General features: G+C 36.9%; 2 protein-coding genes across 12 annotated transcripts; both read right to left on the bottom strand.

Moving 5' to 3' along the window:
• Nucleotides 1-2,984: 2,984 nt before the first annotated feature.
• LOC113716319 (uncharacterized) lies at nucleotides 2,985-9,654 on the bottom strand. Of its 10 annotated transcripts, none has more exons than XR_003454118.2 (10): nucleotides 9,234-9,646; nucleotides 9,011-9,084; nucleotides 8,763-8,843; nucleotides 8,573-8,665; nucleotides 8,111-8,230; nucleotides 7,567-7,638; nucleotides 6,983-7,060; nucleotides 6,251-6,448; nucleotides 5,438-5,524; nucleotides 2,985-3,604 (listed from the first exon to the last, which is right to left on the bottom strand). XR_003454118.2 is itself a non-coding variant. In XM_027240621.2 (9 exons), the coding sequence occupies exons 1-8, from the start codon at nucleotides 9,331-9,333 to the stop codon at nucleotides 6,257-6,259; spliced, it is 810 nt and encodes a 269-aa protein (XP_027096422.1). In that variant the 5' UTR covers nucleotides 9,334-9,652; the 3' UTR covers nucleotides 4,238-5,623; nucleotides 6,251-6,256. The 10 variants fall into 10 exon arrangements, 4 of the variants coding, with proteins under 4 accessions (XP_027096422.1, XP_071919670.1, XP_071919699.1 ...); XR_003454119.2 differs by having other exon boundaries at nucleotides 2,985-3,592; XR_003454117.2 differs by lacking the exon at nucleotides 2,985-3,604 and adding an exon at nucleotides 4,238-4,572.
• Nucleotides 9,655-10,133: 479 nt separating this feature from the next.
• Nucleotides 10,134-18,433, bottom strand: LOC113716311 (dolichyl-diphosphooligosaccharide--protein glycosyltransferase subunit 2-like). Of its 2 annotated transcripts, XM_027240595.2 has the most exons (20): nucleotides 18,277-18,433; nucleotides 18,026-18,167; nucleotides 17,497-17,689; nucleotides 17,307-17,396; nucleotides 17,100-17,162; nucleotides 16,905-16,974; nucleotides 16,513-16,577; nucleotides 16,093-16,147; nucleotides 15,250-15,377; nucleotides 15,054-15,169; nucleotides 14,847-14,916; nucleotides 14,374-14,475; nucleotides 14,184-14,273; nucleotides 13,923-14,071; nucleotides 13,165-13,276; nucleotides 13,004-13,087; nucleotides 12,664-12,744; nucleotides 12,340-12,564; nucleotides 11,825-11,947; nucleotides 10,134-10,528 (listed from the first exon to the last, which is right to left on the bottom strand). In XM_027240595.2, exons 2-20 carry the CDS (start codon nucleotides 18,163-18,165, stop codon nucleotides 10,412-10,414), a joined length of 2,073 nt encoding a protein of 690 aa, XP_027096396.1. In that variant the 5' UTR covers nucleotides 18,166-18,167; nucleotides 18,277-18,433; the 3' UTR covers nucleotides 10,134-10,411. The 2 variants fall into 2 exon arrangements, with proteins under 2 accessions (XP_027096396.1, XP_071919658.1); XM_072063557.1 differs by lacking the exon at nucleotides 12,340-12,564.
• Between the last annotated feature and the right edge of the window lie 1,668 nt (nucleotides 18,434-20,101).

The following is a 20,101-nucleotide window of genomic DNA, read 5'->3' as shown; positions in this document are numbered from 1 at the left end:
AGGTAAGAATTAGTCATAAAAACGGGGGATCCAAATCCGAACCATCATTCTACTTCTATGGAGCAACCAAACTTCCCCAAGAAGCAGATTGATCGTGCAAAAGTTTGCTTTAGAATGAGATGTAGATGCAAGCGTATTATAGTAAGAATCAAATCGTGTAAGAACTTTCGTGTGACTGACATTGCTATGGGAACTGATAAGAAACGTTGAAAAAAACTGGAAAATCATGTTAACAAGGATGCGACTGCTGACACGCGGATTGATGTGTCCATTTTATTCCACCCTTGTTCCTGGGCTGCCAGCTCATGTCTCTGGAAACTATTCAAGACTCTTCCGTTACCAACCCTCGATCCATCCATTGACACTAAATTATGCGTATGAAAAAAGTCTGGGGTCACGCATTCACAATATGCTCCCAACATCAACAAGCTGGCTACCTGTCTGAGAACCCAGCACACACACACACACACACACACACACTCAGAGATAGATAGATATCATGGAAGATGCAGGCCATTGGGGCACCCATGGACCGCTATGGATCACACAGGGCACAGCTAGCACTTGGTAGTATGTTCGTTTCTCTGATGATGGATGACCCACACGGTATCACTACGTCAAAGCACTCGATATTGGCTTTATACTAGTCTGAGAATTACGTGGATCAGATTGCTTCATGCACTATTACTCGGTAATCAGGAAATGGGAATCGGGATGCACTCGAAAAACTTCCAACTTTTCTCATTTCTGAACCCGATCACCACGCTCGCGATCTACTATACAACTGAAAGCTCCTCTTGACCTACCTCCTGTTCCATTCTTTTCGGTGTTTTTTTATTATTATTATTAAATTTTCTGCAGCCCCCCTCAGGCCCCCAGATTTTAGATCTTAATATAATTGTCCAGCATGTCTTGTTTTATCAGATCAGTCATTAGCAGTCAGCGAGCGTGTGTGGATGTAAAATGTGTTTGTTTTGGGAAAGCCTGGCTAGCTCGCATCGACGGACCAATGTAATTAGCGGAGCTGATTAATTATGGTATTGGGAACACCGGAACAGTGACGGATTTTTTAATCCACGCATGGGAGCTGCTGCAATCAATAATAGCACCATGTCAGGATTAGATGGGGGCTTATATCGAATAAAAACCGTGATCTTCAAGTTTCAGGCCAGCCGCAATTAGCTACGCGTCACCTCCAACATTCACCAGTATACGGACTGTGGAATTCCACCACTACTGTTCCAGTGAAAACGAAGCTTCAGCTGCAAGAGCCGAGATGACGTTCTGGGAGACAAATATATGCTTTAACCATCATTACTAAATAACGTACTATTTGCAATACATTAAGTAGTTTTTCTTTTCCAAAATAATTTTTTTTTTACAAAAAAAAAGAGGGGGGGGGGGGTTTCGGTTTCTTGACATGTATGCCATGGAGATATGGGACAAACATTCATCAATAAATCTTTCTATCATTTACCTGTCCCTTTGTCTTGAGAGACTCTGTCGCTTACGTATTAACAACCAGATAAACACACCAAACCCCAAATTATCTCCCTGCTGCCAATTTAATTATTATTTAAAAGACACAGTAAAATTCGATGGAAGACACAACGTTGTCCTGCAGTGCAATTTCACTGCAAGAACTAAAGAGAACGCATTGACCTTACGTACGCAGCGCAGTCAGTCCTGTTTTTATCCCGTGATCCGCCAATTATTGTAATTGGATTTCTCTCGGGAATGGATTGCTCGATTTGGATCCATTCCACCATCCACCCCTCTCGTTTAACCAAAAAAACTAATCCACGGACGCTACTGTTTTTTTTTTTTTTTTTTTGGGTCCCTCGAGCCATTATAGAAAACAGGACATATGATTTTCAGACAGTTATTGCTATTTTGGACCATCCTCCTTACGGTTAACCAAAGATTTCAGTTATTCGATACTTCTTTCTTTGCAAGTCCCGTGAAACCTCTTATTGATTTTTTTTCGTCCGTGGAAAAGGGGACGAGCATGGTCATCCATTCTTCTCTGGTTTCCCCTTGCAGACAAAAAGATGGCTTTGCAATTTCAATGGGTTCACGTTCAGATGGTGACTCCTTGCCACTGGTCACCTCAGACGAAGCTTAATTGAGTCCCACAATCTTTGCCATGTTAAAAACTGGAGTCGTCTAATTTTTTCCAGATGGCACAACGGCATCGAAAATTAATGCTGTTCAACAAGGCCCTCCCTCAATCAGAGAAGCAATTATGGCGAATGATTGCGAGGAGCACCGCCATAAATGGAGATATAGCGGCTGGGCTTGGCATTTTTACGCTATCAACCTCGCAGGACAGGCAGGAGAGGATTTTGGGACCCTCAGAAAAAAAAACACGCACACACACAACACACACTAACAAGCATTTTCTTGATTCTTTTCCCATAAAATTAGGCATTATTGAAGAAACAGCCATCCGGGGAGCGTCACTTTAGTGTGTGGTGCAAGAAAAACCATGGGCGTCACGCCTTTCTTCCTCAGCAGCCTAAGAAATAGCCTTTATATTCTTCAACTCCTAGATGGATATCTGCTGATTAAGTTACGATGGGTGACTCGAACAGCATCAGCAATATACAGAATAGAGACACCTCCGCTGTATCTCTTCTACCAAAGCACAAAAAGTACGCAAGTAGACGCCTAGCAAGAAAGGCTTAATCTTCGTCGTATTATCGTAATCATCTAATTTGATTAGGACAAAACTACTAAAATTATAAATTCCAAGGTCCTCATAAAGCCACACTATAATATTACACACTTTTGAAGTCCACAAGAAGTTAGGGTTTATCTCCCTAGCCACAGTTGCTGTCGATGCATCGCTTTTTTATTCAAAAAAAATAATAATTAAGTACTAAGGTCTCATGAATGTTCACGCTAAATGAAGTCTGGAACGGGGATTAAAAGGAGAAGATAACGGCTACAATTGGAAAAGAGAGAGAGTGAGACCATTAGCATTTGCCAAAATTTATATATATAAATAATGGTGTGCAGAATCGAACAATCATCGACATATAAAGTATGAAAGTTTGTTGTAAAATAATACCAAACTGTTCTTGTGGCAAAGTCTTTCCTATTAACAAATCATTCTCAGACAAAATCAACAGACAAACACGTGAGCAGAGACACGGAAGCAAAGCCGTGGGATTCCCTACTGGATGCTGACATATCTCGCGTCATCCCAAATGGGCCTCAAAATTTTGCAGAATTACTTTATGTGGCATCACTCGAAAGATGTTAGGCACAAGCAGGGAGGGCTATACCGGGCAGGCAAAGCCCAGCATATTCCTACCGCAGATGATTGAATATCCCCTGAAGTGATCTCATGTCCCAACCCTTGAACGAATCAAATAGTAGTATTTCGAAACAGGGCAGGATCCTATGTACCATGTTGTACTGTTGTTTATCTGCTTCTCTCCGTCTCCCCCCAACAGCTACTTCAAACCAAACATGGGTCTACATTTCCTATCATCTTTTATTTTTGAGCAAGTTTTGGTTCCCCATGTCCTGATGTGAAACATCACCACCATGTATAAAATTGCACCGACTTCCACCCATCCACTCCCTACATCTAGCCCTAAAAAAGTTAAATATGTTTGAAGAAACAATTAGAAGAAAATCTAACCATATGTATGGAAGCAGGGGATATCAAAGAACCCAACTTGAGCATGCATTAATTAAAGCCCAATTCGCATCCACGAACCTAAATTAAAGCCCAATTTGCATCCACGAACATAAGCTAGGAAAATTCACCAGGCATAATCCGGTTACACCATTCAAATTGATTGAAATGCTTTATGTCTTTCAAAAAGGGAACTAACAAACCTACAGAACAATTGATAAAAAAACAAGAAATGGGGGAGGAGGACAAGAAGGACGAAACAACAAAAGCATAGCAAAAGGCAAACCATGCTAGGCCCACAATTAAAAGAATTTTTTTGTGGATGGATTGCACCATCAAGATCCCAATCTATTTGGCTATATATATATATATATATATACATGCAGATATAAACTATGCAATCTACCTTAAATCTTCAAAATCATCAGTACAGCCCATTAAAGTTCCAAGAATTATAGAGAGATTTGTTACACACACAGGTTCAACTTGAACAAATGCAAACAGTACAATTGTCAGCCATCAGCATTCGTATGACAAGCATGCTAATATGGAGCATTACATTTAAGCTAAAAATTCAGATCCACTCTGTTTGATTTAATCTTTGCCTTTAAATAATTATTAGGTAATAAATATTAGCTCATAGAAAAGAAATACTACAGGGTTTAGGTCTCCATCCAACTCAATGATACTTGAGCTGAAACTCTTCATGGTACAATAGCTCAATCAAAACCAAAAATTCCATGCATTATTGAGTTTCACAAAGACAAATCTTGTTCGGTAAAAACAAATTTCAGATAAGAAAAATACTGAAACCAACAAGAATTCATGCTTATGATGCCATCTTTGACTGCTCAGCTACCGAAGCAACTGCACCAACTCTTGTGAATAGGTAAAATAGGTTAAGCTTCACTGCAGATCCATTCCTGGGAACCAGTAGTACTAGGGTATCGTTTATAAACAAAATAACAATTATTGTAAGGATAACTTTTCCATACACTATCAGTGTAAAGATTTTTTCACACAAGCACATTTAGATCATGCCATATAACATGAATTCAAATTTGAAATTCAAACCATGCACATGTGGCATACATTTAAAGCTGCTAGTGTAAAAAAATCACAATACTGTCAGCGCATAAAAAGTTAATCCTTATTGTAATGCTGTATAGCAAGGACTAATACAGTACTGTTCATAATTAGACAACAATAATTTATAGTGCAGTACTCTAGATGGTTCAGACTACGTTACAATGCCAGAACATACAGGCAAAGCGATGTCAAAGCATTGCCTATGCCAACAGAGGCCCTTAAAAATGAACATCTACCATGCAACTGTCAGAACTACTCAAAATAATCTAGAAAATGAAATTTCATGTCCAGAACCCAAAGATAATCAGTTATTTAAAGATAACCAGCCATAAAAGTTTTTCATAACATACCCTATAATATAATGACATTATTAGATGATTCAAAACTTAAACCATAATGTCAACTCCTCCCCCATAATGAAAGTCTTCTCAAGGAATTCTTAGGCATTTAAATAGACACATGCAACAGCAAAACAAAAAACCAAAAAAAAAAAAAAAGGAACTGTATCTTATTTACCACTCCCAAACAATCTCCAGAATGCAAGTATTATTGTCGTCAATGAATCTATGCCAGTATGTCTAATTTAATTTTGGTAGGTCTCTGGGCACACAAATTTCACTGCCACCATGATAATCAGGATCCAACTTCCACTAAGTAATTGAGTATGACCACCAACTTTAACAGGAAAGAGAGGTTGACCTTTGCAAACTGTTTAGCACCATGAAAACTCCTATGGTATTGTGAAGTTTCTCTGAAGAGTCATCCCTAACAAAAGTCAGTACAAACCTGCACAAAACCTCTTCAAATTAAAATCCATATAGGGTCAAACTGTTGTGCACCATGACAACCCCTATAGCATGGTGAAGCTTCTCTGAAAAGCCATCCCTAACAAAAGGCGGTAAGAAAACTTGCATAAATCCTCTTCTGATAAATGTTATGTATATATGTACATGTGTCCACAAAACACACATACGGCAAGTTTTTCAGGTAAACTTTGACATGCATCAAAGTGATGATAAGATATTTTTGGGAGATGATCACATGGATTAGTTATCTTACTTAACAAAAGGCGGTGAAAAAACCTTGCATAAACCCGTTTCCAATAAATGTTATGTATATATGTACATGTATCCACAAAACACACACACGGCAAGTTTTTCTGGTCAACTTTGACAATCATCAAAATGACGATAAGATATTTTTGGGAGACGATCACATGGATTAGTTATCTTACCTAACAAAAGGCAGTAAAAAAAGATTGCATAAATCCTCTTCTAGTAAATGTTATGTATATATGTACGTGTGCCCATAAAACACATACAGGGCAAGTTTTTCAGGTCAACTTTGACATGTCAAAAAAACTTGCAAAAATCCTCTTCCAATAAATTTTATGTATACATGTACATGTGTCCACAAAACATACATACGGCAAGTTTTTCAGGTCAACTTTGACATGCATCAAAGTGACAATAAGATTTTTTGGGAGATGATCACATGGATTAGTTATGTTACCTGCTTTTAATCCTTAGCAATTCGAACAACCAAACCACTGGGTGTCTGAATGGTTTTGAGGTGACCTGAACCAATTAGATCTCTAAGATGAAATCTCATATCCAGTAGAGAATGATGCAGGCGTTTCTTCTCCAAAAGAGCCAACATCATCTCCTTATACTTCCTGCGGTTCAGAAAAGAGAGAAGCTCTTTTCTTCCCTAAGATAAAAGATCTAATCAATGCAAGATAATTAACACCGACAAATGCTAAAAAATTCTAAGATCCATCTTGAAAAGCTGCTTTCTTCTACCACACTCTCTATGTATGGGAGTTATGGGATTATAACATGTATCACAGCTTTTCTTCCCCATCTTCTTTCAGTCCCCTGTCCCCTCCCCACCACCACTGCAAACCCACCCACCCCCCCCCCCCCCAACCAGACAGAGAGAGAGAGAGAGAGAGAGTGAGAGAATCTCTTTTTAGAAGAGAAGAAATTACCAATACATTTTATCCAGTCAACCCATTAAATGATTAATGGAGCAATATTTGTAACTAAAGACTAAGAACTCATAGCAGGCATCATGACAAACTAAACTATGGGTAAATAAACTGATGGATACCACCACTTCTGTACTAGTGGTATGGAGTCAGCCCCTAAATCTGCATATGTGTTGATGAGGGATTTTCTGGGAGTTGAAGAAAAGACGGCTAAAATTGAAAAATACTAGGAATAACAGCATCTTAATTCTAACCTGAGACAGGCCCTTAAGTACCGAACCAATATTTGGAATTGCAAACCAGTACATGTTGGGATCAATAAGTTGCCGAGTCTGAAAAAAATAAAGCCACATCAGGAAAAAAATCCATATTACATATAGGAATGAGGACCAACTGGAGTGCGAAAATAGAAAAAGAAGCACATTCAACTAGCAAACCAAAAAAAATAGTAATAGTAATAATCACTTTCCCATGCATGCCAACCATAATGATTCAATTTTATCCCATATAAATCCACAAACAACAAAATCCAATTTTCTCCTGATAAAGGTGCTTTAAAAACACAATGGCCTTCAATCAACTAAAGCCCTCAGGCAGCCCATTACATACATTTCTAAGCTACATTGTACTACAATTACAACTACTAATAGTAGTGTCTGCACACATCAACCAAACTATTCCAATACATAATAAGGAAAAGAACAGAAATCTAGGAGTGCCAATTCATTTTGAGCTCCCAGCCAATTCTAGACTACTGGAATCGACTCAAAAAAATGAATGCCAAATAACTGTACCAATTCAACAAAAGTGAAAAAAAGAAGAAGTTATATACACTTACAAGAAGGCCAGCATTAATCAGAAGAGAGATGTGTTCCTCTTTTACCTTTCCCACCAATGAGAGAAGTGAAAACTATCAAGGAAAAAAAAAAAGGACAAGAGTAAAACATTCAAATCATTAAATTAGTGAATGAAGGTCAAAGAACACGACAAAAAAGTCCATATAAAAGTACCTAGAACTCAGGTTCTAATACTATTTGTGCCCATTGTCAAAGAAATGCATGACCATCATAAACTAAATTGAGACAAATCAGGTTTGTCGAATTATGGAGACAAGAAGTAAAACCCAGTTAAAGAGGAAGATAATCAATGGAAAGATGTAAACAGAAAACAAGTGTCCCCTGTTTGACATCACATGAATGATTGCCAAGCCTTATTTTTGTAACATCCTTCAACTGTCTTACATCAAAGAACTCATTGACATGATTCTGATACTCTCTTGCACACAAAATCGTTTCCATGCATCTGTGAAGAAAAGTAAGCCACGACCTCTTATCATTCAAGCAATATGTTAGGACATTCAATGTCTGCAATAGATTGCTTACAAGTTCTTGATGTCCAATACTAGGATCCAGCTTGGAAGGAATGACGTGTGTTTTAAACCAATCAAAAACAGTCAGATCATCTTGCCTCTTGGTCTGAAGTCGTTTGACAGCACGCTCAATCTAGAGAAAAAAATTGGAGTTGATCAAAATGATCAAAGCAGTCCTAAAGTACCTAAAAATTTCACTTGCTCATGAGCACATGTTATAAAACAATGCCTTCCAGGATTTGAGCACATTAAAAGGCATACGACATAGAATACCTGAAAATTGTGTTGTACAATATAGAGACCATAAAAGTACTACTACTATCAAGAATAAGCTCGAAAAGAAGAAAAAAAGAAAAGAAAATTTGTAGGACAAGTATCTCCTCTACAGATAAAACGCGGATACATAACTCACCATTCGTCAAATTAACCAAAAAAGAAGTGACACTGCACGGGAGGTGTAAAGCAACCAACTAACCTGACTTTGGTAGTCATCCACAAACATTACAGCATGATCGTCTTGTCCAGTATTTAATTTAAAAACACGTATAATGCATTCCCTTTTCAGAGACTGCAAAATAACGAAGTTAAAATGAATTAGTCTGCCACAGAAAGGCTGACAAAACCAAACCTCCGTCGTGCTTGCAGGCCGCAGCAGCAGCACCTACCTCTAATTCCCTATCCACTTGTGTCCTGTCCTTGACGCAGCTGTATAATTGTGACCTTAAAATGAAAGGCTGAATTGAAACCTGTTTCCAGCATGCTTTTAAATGTTTAGCTCATGCTAATTGTAACGCAGGCTTTCTCGCTACAGCTAACACTTAAAACTATGAATGCCGATTCAGCTCTGATCGACTAGCACAAATAATCAATCACGGTCATCAATTAAAGGAACAAAAATGTATATTGAAAATACCTTTTCGATTCGAGGGAACTGAGAACGCATCATCCGAAGAGCTACCAAGGTGTCGCTAAAAATTAGATTGTCCTCTGCAAGTGCATGCATTCATGTTTGTCGTAATTAGCATCGCAATGCCCCGAGGTTAATTACCAGTATTCGCTCTCTCAATTTCATACTGCTCTACTAATAGAGTATTATAATGAATAAGCATTTTGCCAGACTAGAAAATTCCACGGACCTAGTGATACAAATTGGTCGGCTGCTTCAGTCTCCGGCGAAGATTCCTGCTCTCGTTGACGTTTTCTGCCGGTCGATGCCTTCGACGTCGTTGCTTCCATCGGGATTACGATTCTCAGCTACGGTTCTGAGCTCGTCCAACTTGGCTATCTAGAGTCCGTAGCGCTTAGGTTGCTTTGGGAAAATTATGATGCAGTGGCCAGATCTTGAAATTAATAAATCCTTAGTGAGATAGACAGTATTATTAACCACTGGGCCAATGGCTCAGTGGCTACTAGGGAGGGACTTAAGTCCCTTCTTGGGTTGTTGGTGAGGGTTCAAACCTCACCAGCAGCGAAAAAAAATCTAAGGGTTGTGCCATAGCACTTCCTTGGTCTAGTTGGGTCTGTATACCCACTAACCCCTACAACAGCCTCCTTAGGCTTCCCCTCCCCCTAGATTAGGATAGAGTAGGTTATACAAATGTATCGTCGCTGACAAAAAAAAAAAAAAAGAAAAGAGATAGACAGTATTATTGACTCTTCCCCCGTAGGCATACGTGATAGCGTGCTAATAATAGCAAATTGATTTTTCGTAGATTTCAAATTGCACATCAGACCTTCAAATTTTTTTTTTCCCCTTTAGTAAAAGCAATGATTAGTTGCTTTTAATTTAGTCCTAATTCTGCCCATTACAAAACAAACCTTTAATCCCGCGTTTATACCCTGCCCGTTCGCATTCTTACAACAGTAGATAATTGCTCAGAATCTCACTTCTTAACATCCAGGGTTTGCACTTTTTCCTTTATGTTTCTCTGGTTTTTAACTAATCTCGTAGTATCCGTTTAAGAAGTGTTTTCCTTTCTCTTTTCTTTTTCATTTTGAGGTGGAGGTACAGCCGGAGCAGTAAATTGTAGAGGTAATTTGCAACATAATAAATACGTCATCCATGCTGAATTCGCTAATAAATCCAAGTTCCAATAGTTTTAATTCTAAGATCACGTCAATGCTAGAAGACGCTGTCGTGACTACGCCCTTCTTTGTAATTCTCACTTGTGACAAAACTCAGTCCAGTTGCATAATAACTTAACTGAATTTATCCTACAACAAAATCGAGTCCGTTATCCAACACTCAATTTTCTCAAGTAACCATCCCATGCCCAAAAAAACGTTGAAATCTCAAAGCTATGAATGAGAATCCTTAAGCCGATTTCAACTTTGCTGAAGTGGAGGCTAGGTAAGAAAGGGTCCTATGTCCGGTAAACATCAACGAGATTCCCAAGATTCCAAGTGCTTTCAATGTTGTAAACAGATCCAACTGCAAAACACAGTAGAATACAAAGCATTAGCCATTCGGAATTGCATGCAAGTCCACGTTGAGGATTAATTTGGTGTTTAGTTCATCAACAAATATTTAGATGTAATTCCATTTCCACTCACAAGGCCCTCGAGGCTATTCAAATGGATGAAGGAGCACTCAAGCTACATGAAACCTATGCAAAAGAGCAGGTTCTTGCAGCTAAACCCAAAGTTGATGCTGTTCAACTACTAGGGGGGAAAATACTCAAAAGAAAACTTTATCTACTTGTTAATATGGAATTATGACCATGTCCAAAGGATCATATTGAAAATATGGACAGTAAACAGTTGAAACAGAGGGCAGTGGTCTTATTAGTTTGATAATGCAAGTGTACTTACAGTGGCACCAATTGTCAACACAAATTCAGGGAAATAGTAATCCAAGACAAAAGAGGTTAAAAAACCCTCATGGGTTCATTTCTCTCTTTTGGTGTGCTTCATACAAAATGGGCCAGGTTAAATGGAAAGAAAATTCAGAGCTTACAATGAACTAGGAAGCAACTAAGCTAAAGCTATATAAAAGTGAGAGTATAGGCTAACAGTGTAAACATGAAAATGCTCTGTTTGCCTAAGCACCTTTGCATAATCCTAACCACCATTTTATCTCACAGGCATCACATCCCAAGAGTGCTACAATATTTTTCAAAAACACGCAATAAAAGCACGTTAATTGTTTGGATAGTGCTTTTATCCCAAATAATATTTCGTTTGCATCATAAACACATTTTCCAACCCACCTTTTTATATTCCCAATCACCTTTTTATCTCACATACATCACATCACAAAAAGTGCTACAGTAATTATTCCAAATAATATTTCAAATAATATACTATCCAAACAAACTGTTCTGTTTCCCTTAATTGCTTTTTGCTGAAAAAGGCCAAGGCAAGTTAGCCAAGGATCTAGGAAGAGCTAAAAAGCAAGCAGTTTACATCAAGGTAGGCAAGGTGGTTCTAAAATTCACCGTGGCACAATGGAGCAACATTACAGTTGAACCAAGGGCCTACCATTTCCCACTTAGTACTATGTTTTTTACATCTACTGTCACATAATAATGAAGTTATTTTGGAGTAGCAATGATGGAAAGGAATCCATGGAGACTATATGCCCAACCCAGACGGCAACCCACACAACCTGGCCCCCTCCCTCCATACCCCTCAAAAAAAAAAAAATGAAACCAAAGTAAGATATGGCCCCTAAATCTCAAAAACCAGAAAAGCATCTATGATCAAAAAGCAGCGCAAAGTAACAAACCTTCAACCAGAAGACCACATATAGTGAGAGAACAGCTGCAATGCCTATGTGGAAAGAAATGGCAAAAAAGGCAGGAAGTGTTGATGAGGGGAAGTTCCTCAGGTTAACCCGGAGCAATAGAAGCTGCAAAGATTGGAGGGAATCAGTATTGTGATCTCGGATGTCAAGCAAGGTTGAACTAGTTAACAAATTTACTAATAACAAAGGAAGGGGAGAATGCAGAAACCTTCCAAAAAAATGCACACACACACACACATAGAAGCATAGGAAACATATGGCATCATAACCTTAGGCTGCAATACTCTGTCGGCTCCTACATATTCCCTTGGATGTAAACACAAATAGAAAATAAACATTCACAAGCAATACCCCACATACTAAGTAAATGCCATATCCACACTCCTAAAAAGTCATACTTTGCGGCAAACAAATGCTCTTTTCTCAGCTTCTCTTGTAACAAATGTAAACATGCTTAAACAAAACAGAAGATAAATAAACATGAACCCACAACCCACCCCAATCAAGAATCCACCAAGTGGCAAGAGAACAAGCCCCAAGAATGCAAAAGAAAGTTCTGTAGGAGGTCTCTTGTCTGGGGATCTAAAAATGTGAGTGATCTCTGCTCTTGGCCCGTATTTTGAGGAAGAGTCTACAGGTTGTGGAGGAGGGCGAGCTGCTTTTTCTGGTGCATCTGGTAGATCTAAATCAAGATAGCCCAGAGGTTGCAAGAAAGAGTTCTCCTAGAAAAGGGAAAAATATTTATTTAATACATAAAAGTACAAAACTTTTCAGTATGCTACTGTGTGTATGGAGAGAGAGAGAAAGAGAGAGAGATTTACCATGACAGAGTCACCCACAGTGAGTTGAATGTCATATCTACCAGACAAATAGAAAAACTTCTCAACCAGTCCAAGAAAATCCTACAACACACAATGTGAAGATTGAAGGCATGAGTTAGGAGCATATGTCAGAATTTACAGACTCGTTTAATTTTGAAACTATCAAATTCTCATCTCAATCATAGGGATTAAAGAAAGTGCGTCATTGTTAGAAAAGACCATGACTGCTCCATTTGAGGTCATTAGACACATCTATACATCTATCCAATCTTGTTCAAGAAAAGATGATTTATACACACACACACATATATCGGAATAATAGTAGTTAATAACAACTAACCAGTGTTATCTCAAAATTTTTCCCAGAACTCCTGACAAGAAAGATATGTTCAACCCCACTCTCATGTCTCAACCTGAGAAATGCCTGCATTACAAGAGACACATTAAGCAAGCAGAACAAGGAAGAACATCAATGGGCAGAAAAAACAAAGTACTGCCAACCTGGTGAGGCTTAAATGCACGACCAAAAGGAGTGGTCAACTGAAAAGTCAATCGCAACTTCTGAAGATGGTTTGCTGATAAAGCGATGGTGTTCTCTCCAGTTAAATCCAGTCTGCAAGTTTACCGACACAAACAAGATGGTAAACGTAGTTAAACTTGATAATCAGTGAAACAAGCAGAGATCAAGGCCAGGAACCTAGATGCTGTCATAGTATTCTAGAATCACAACTCTCCCAGCCGATTTTAAAAAGCGTGCATCACAAGCAATTGTCATGCAGTCCAAAAGAGACTGTTCAAAATTTCAATCCCAATCATCCTCCCATCCATCCAACTGCCCCCTTCCCGCTAAAAGGAAAAGAATAAAGGACATAAAATAAGGGAAAATGATGCTAATTTAAGGCTAAAAAAAACTCAATGCTATCAAAGAGTCAAAGGAGTTGCTGGTGTATTGGGCACGGCTTTGCTATGCGCTATTCTTCATGCTACTGTAGAAAATACTATATTTGAAGATGTGGTGCAATACATTCCATATGTATCATTTGATAACCCCCAAATCTTCTACCTATGGTTCAAATTTCAATCAAACGGAGGAAATTCAAAGATATTTACTGCTTCATAGATCTCAACAACACTGCTTTCTATATCGAGTTTAAATTAGCAGGTTTTTCACTTTTTAACCATTGGAAGCAAAAAATACAAAAATCACCAACAAATAAGAAAATTAATGAACAGATTGAATTCAAAATCAGATCACACACCTTTTTTTAGTTTCTACATTCCCAAGATCACTGTCGAGTATAGCAATCTCTGCTTGATCAATATTAACCACTCCTGTAACATATACAGATACTTTTGTTCGTCCTCCAGTAGCATAGATTTTCTTATGTTCTGGGTCATGAAGCAAAATCTACCATTTGAAATGCGGATTATAAGAATGCCAGCAAAACAGCAGGAAGAAAAAACCTTATGCACAAAAGTGACCAGAGGCACAGAAGTGCTAGAACCCTAAGGAAGAATACCTCAAAGGTAAAAGTATATTTCCCGACATCAACATTCTCAGGCAGAGCATCCAATACATGCAGCTTAGTTTCTGGATCAAACTTAAGTTCCTGGAAATAAGACAGAGAAACAAGAGATAAAGGCACAAGTGAAGGAAAAATAACTCAGAAAAATCAGGCTTTTCCAAAGAAAATGAAAATTTATCAAAACCTGGTCAATAATAGATGCATCCTTTGAACCAGAGGTAAAGATCTGCATCAGTTTGACTGATAGAGGTGGAACAGCAGAGCCAAGAACAGTGTTAACACGAACCTGACATGTGGGAAAATTAAGGCTAAATGAAGCAAAAATGCATAGCATGAAATCTTGAAGAGCCATATACTAATATATTAAAAGCAGCGGAAGGTTTGATTGAACAGCAGGAAACTACAATCTCAAGCTGTATTCCTACTTTTCTACTTTCTCAAACATATAATTTGGGGAAGGGCTTTATTGTTGTTCTAAACCCCTGATTCATATATCCAAATCTTCAGCAAAGCTGAACTCAGAAAAGTATTCTGGAGAAAGAAAATCAGCTCAATCGAATACCTTAAGAGATGCAAAGAATAACAAGAATATATGCTTGAGATTTAAAAAAGAAAAAATCACTGCACCAAGGTCAGAAACCTGACAGGGTGACGCACCTTAAGCTGGTCTTTTCTAGTAACTGAAAGCACAGAGGACGGAAGTGACAATATCAAAGGAATTGAAATCCTGTCCAGCATGGCAACAAGCAACCGAGGGGAGTCCAACCAATCCCAACAACAAAGAAGCAACTAAAAAATATCAGATTCCCAGCAAAATTATTAGACCCAGTAGGATTTAATAGAACAGAATCATACAATACTTGCCTATTGTTTTCCAAGGAAGCTAATGCATCAATTTGGTGATACAAGTCTTTAAAGTTGCCAGGAACTCCAATGCCAAGGAAAAATTTTGCTAAACATAGTATTCTGTCCCCAGGAAGCTGCAAAGGGAGCAAAAGACACAAATTAATGCATGTTGATGAGAAAAGCAAAAGAATATACAAATAATGCTCCAACACACATTTAGGCTTTCAGGAGTTGATGTTGCAAAACTCGTGAGCCCTCGGACAATTGACGAGGAAGCTGAAACTGGACCCCAATTTCCTTGTGCATCCACAAGTTTTTCATCGAAGTAGCAGGACCCATCATCTGTAATAAAACAAAAACTCAACAATTTGAAATTTGCAACTATAACAATCGTAACTCTTAGACCAAATAAATACTTGTTTTTTTAAAAAAAAAAGTATGAAAGTTCAAATCACTGAAGCTAAAGTAGCCAGAAAACAGTCGAGATTCACCAAGAAACAACATGTAGGAAAATCCTCCTATTCTTTAAACACCACTTCAATCATTGATTCCAAATAAACATAATTCACTTATTAACAAAGATATCTTTTTTCATTTCTAACATAAACCACCAACCACCAAAATATGTTTGCCTCAACCTTTGCCATGTTAAATCAGGTAAAAGCCCGTTTCAAACTAAGAACCATTTCTGTGACATATGTAGATAAATAAGATATTGTAGGAGTCAGCTGATCAAGGGAAGGTAAAACAAACAACAAAAATCCAGAAGTCATTATTCCATATTTTGTTCAATCACAAACATAAGAAACCTCGGAAAGGTAAATTAAGAGTTATTCAACATGCAGAAAAGCTGATAAATTAATAAAAGTAAAATGCTATAGAATTTCACTAAAGCACATAACATTTTATATGCAGCTTCATCTATGTAAGAAATGGGAACCATATATTACGAAACAAAGAATACAGGAGGTAAAAAGAGCAGATATAGCTTCACATATGTATAAATGGGAACTATATGTTAGAAAACAAAGAAGGGGGTAAGAAAATATATCCATACCATATCTCTCGATACCATCAAAGAGTTTCAGTATATCCTGTTTGAGAGTATCCATCTGCCAGAACAAATAAGCAAAAAACAAAACACAGATCAGATCAAATAACAAACTTCAAAATAGCATCAAATGAACAGAAAAAGAAAACCATATCGAATGTCGGGCAAGAAAAGGTCTGAAATGTAAAATGAATCAACAATACAGATTCACGTACAAAAGCTACTCAAGAAAGATCATTCAAGATTCCAGGTAGATTCCAACTACCACTCTGAACAAATACAAAAGCAAAACAGAACGGGGGCAGAGAGAATAAAACAAAAGAAAAAATCAGCACTCTGCTGAAGAAGATTACAGTCAGTTTTATAAATATGAATTTAAAAGAAAATAATAACAAAAAGGCCTCAAGTATAAAATACTCAACCTACCAAAGACTGATCAATGTCATGAGACGCCAATGCAACAACTCCAGCCAGTGTTTCAAGCGCTATTCCTGCCAAAAGTTTTGAATTAATTTAAAAGAACTTTCAGAATTATAAACAAATCCAAAGTTACAGTACCTATCCAGTAGAAACAGAAACAAGTAGCATTCAATACATAATTTAGAAACCAATTGTACAATTCCGCAATAAATAACACTTCTTCTTTCAAAGAGATGCATATTTTTTATTTCACACTGTCAGCCATCCTTCTATCCAGGTGATCTTACTCAAGCATATCCCAAAATGGACAAGAAAATCTGATTTTATTGCCAAGGGACTGTAACATTTTCGAAGAAACAATAACACAATATAAACAGTTTCATCACTAAGGGAATCACCTGCAGCATAAGTACTTGATTCAGGATTGTTGGAACTAAAACGCCACCTTCCATCACTTTGGCTGAGAGCCTGATAAGAATTGTCCAAGTCACAAGGCATTTAGGGACACTGTTATACAGAAAATGAATTTCTTTTGCATCATGAAAGTTTACTAAGGGGTTTGACTATCACAAGCCATTGCAAGATGATCTCACCTTTATTGCACGGAAAATTCCATCAGCATCTTCAAGATGTACATCAACTTCAGCAGTCTGACCCTGCAAAGCCAGTCAATAACAAGAAAATTAAAGTCTATCAAGCCCTAAGGAGATGGAAATCAAATAGCATAGAACTAATTATTTTGTCCCAGAATACAATAAGGGCAAGAACAGCAATCGAGAAGTTAGGATTACAGCATTTACCTTAATAAGTTTCAAACTTCCGATCAAGTAGTGTAAGTCAAGTAGTGAATTGGCATCTTTAACATTATCTTTAAGCCTCGAAGCAATGCCCTTTGATTGAAAAAAAAATGGTCAATGAAATTAAACCTCAAATTCTGGCTATGAATATGCTGCAGAAAGAATATAGATGGGAAAAAGATTCCCGACATACCGCAAAGACCTCATCATTGAGCTCACATTTTAGTACTCCATTAACCCTTAAGGCCTGAAATAAATCCTTTAATGCTGAAGAAGGAGACCAAAGAGTATCAACCACAGTTGGACAAGTGTAACCCTTGATCTCGGACTTTTTATCAATACCAAGAACTTCAAATGTTCTCAACGCCTCAAAAGTTTCTTCTAGACTGAAAAAAAAAAAAAAAAAGTCAAGATGTTAGATGACGCGAACCTCCAATCAACATTTCAAACTCTCCACCCAATTTCAGCACTTCCCTCTAAAACTCAAACTCAAAATAAAATAAAATAAAACAGCAAATAGGACTAGTTAAGATTTTCATCCAATTATTCCTATACACAACATAGCCTTCATACTTTCTATCCGTCCAACAGACAAATTTACATGTCTAAATGCGATTCACCATCAAATTGGGTAAAATTGCCCAAACAAAAATATCGAATGGGGTAAATATAGAGAGATAGAGGAGGGAGTGGGTGGGTTTAGTAAGGGTTTAGAAGCTGACCTCTTAAGAGATCCATCAGTGGGGGTAAATAATTCCAATGCTGCAGATCGGTGAGAATCGGAGATCGGATTAAAAGTCGCGGCGTCACAGATCGATGCAACTGATAGTATTAGAACCAGAAATCTAAGACCTCTGGCCATTCCTGTGTGAAATTAATAAATAAAATCAAAATAAATTGGCTGGGAAATTAAGTATATTTTCTTGATTTGAATTACGAAACCCAAAATGCCCGAAAAGTGGTTTAATCGTACGGGAAATCTTGACGTGAAAACTTGGCCGCTGCTGTTAAAGTCAGTATTGGTGGTCTGCGCCAGAGTGACCACACTCGAGTCGAGAGGACGGAGGGAAACTGGGAATAAGCGATTCCCTGCTGTTTGTAGAGTGAGAGAAGGCTTGATCGTAAATTCCCGAATATACCCACAGTCTACGGTTATTTTACCACATATATCCCACATTAAACACGCGCCATCATCGAAGACGTGTTTGGGCCTATAGAGTTTGGACACGTTTATTCATTTGTTTATGTTTGTACTAATTTCTAAACCAATGCTCTTTTCAGTATCTTATATTTGCTAGTATTTCACAATATTTCGTTTATTTAAGTGAGGGGTTTCGGGTTTGAGTTGCTCTTTCACTACACTTAGGTTGTGTTTGGATTGCATTTTTTAGAATTTTTTATAGAAAAATTATTGTAACGATTTGATGTATGTGAGGAAAAAATGTAGGGAAAATGATCAGTTTCATCATTCACATTTCACAAAAATATTCTTTTCGTCCCTCACTTTTAAAATGAAACAATTTTGTTTTTGACATTTAAAAACTAAAATTATTACATCCCTGAACCCAAATTTCAATTTGAATCAAACCACCAATCAACTTGATTACAAATTTTGGGGGTGTAATTGGTAGATCATTTGGTTAATTCAACTTGATATTCGTGTGAAATTTAATGAACCTAAAAAGAAAAATAAAAAATTATAACATAAAAAAGAAAGATTAATCTTTCCTACATATCATTGTATACACTGATGGTTTTATGTATCACCATATCATTTTAATTTTAATTTAAACACCAAATTTTATATTTATGATACACATCTAGATTCGCAAGCGGATATACTAACGGTGCATGAAAAAATTTACCAAAAAAAAAACTTTACTATTCTAAAACAAATAATGGCCTTTTATTTTATAATTTTTATTTTTTTGGTTTAATAAATGTCATGTGAATATGATAAAATTGACCGAATGATCTATCAATTATATTTCCGAAATTTATTACTGGGTTATTGAATGATTTGATTCAAATTGAAAATTAGGTTCAGGGATGCAATAGTTTTAACTTTTAAATGTCAGGGACGAATTTGCTTCATTTTAAAAGTGAGGGACGAAAATAATATTTTTGCGAAATGTGAGGGATGAAACAAATCATTTTCCCAAAAAGGTAATTGAGAAATGTGATTACAAAAAACGACGCAATTTTTCAGCGAAAAATGGCTGTCCAAACAAGGCCTTAGTTTTTATGCATGTGTAAATTTAAAAGAATTGGATGGAAAAAGTAAATTAGCTAACTTAGTTAAAAGTTACTACTATCTTCATTTAATACTTAAAGCATCTGTATTAAAGATTATTTGGAATTTTTTTTGTTATACACTGTAATTTTTTTAATAATATAATGTATGTGAAATAAAACCTAAATTCAATGAAGAAAATATATTCAAATAATATAGAATTCAAGCACTATTTGGTAAGCTCGTTAAAAAATCAACATTAAATTAAGGCAATATCAAAAAATCTAAAAAATGACATGAATATTAAATCCAAACTCCATAACTCTCACACTTGTTTTTCTTTTTTCACGATAAAATTTTTTTAAATGAGATAAAAATTAACCAACTCGATCACATACACACGCTTATATGTGTATACACAAGTGCTATATCTATACATTATGATTTAACAATGATGCATGTGTATTTATATATGTATACAAAAGAATATTTTATATGTGATTCTGTTAAATATTATATGTGGATGTATTTTACATATGAATATGTGTGTATATGTAAATATTAT

Source organism: Coffea arabica, chromosome 1e, assembly GCF_036785885.1.
Source record: "Coffea arabica cultivar ET-39 chromosome 1e, Coffea Arabica ET-39 HiFi, whole genome shotgun sequence".
NCBI classification, from domain to species: domain Eukaryota; kingdom Viridiplantae; phylum Streptophyta; class Magnoliopsida; order Gentianales; family Rubiaceae; genus Coffea; species Coffea arabica.
The sequence above is the reverse complement of the archived record's forward strand: the minus strand, read 5'-3'. Positions and strand labels throughout refer to the sequence as shown.

What these genes read in the sequence shown, in the direction of transcription:
- LOC113716319 (XM_027240621.2), bottom strand. Translation starts at nt 9,333, where the DNA reads ATGGAAGCAACGACGTCGAAGGCATCGACCGGCAGAAAACGTCAACGA. An exon ending in AAGTGGATAGGGAATTAGAG is followed by an intron (nt 8,666 to 8,762) that starts GTAGGTGCTGCT and finishes GTTATTTTGCAG; the next exon opens with TCTCTGAAAAGGGAATGCAT. An exon ending in TACTTAAGGGCCTGTCTCAG is followed by an intron (nt 6,449 to 6,982) that starts GTTAGAATTAAG and finishes CTTTTATCTTAG; the next exon opens with GGAAGAAAAGAGCTTCTCTC.
- LOC113716311 (XM_027240595.2), bottom strand. Translation starts at nt 18,165, where the DNA reads ATGGCCAGAGGTCTTAGATTTCTGGTTCTAATACTATCAGTTGCATCG. An exon ending in GAATTTTCCGTGCAATAAAG is followed by an intron (nt 16,975 to 17,099) that starts GTGAGATCATCT and finishes AATTCTTATCAG; the next exon opens with GCTCTCAGCCAAAGTGATGG. An exon ending in ATGCATCTATTATTGACCAG is followed by an intron (nt 14,274 to 14,373) that starts GTTTTGATAAAT and finishes TCTTATTTCCAG; the next exon opens with GAACTTAAGTTTGATCCAGA.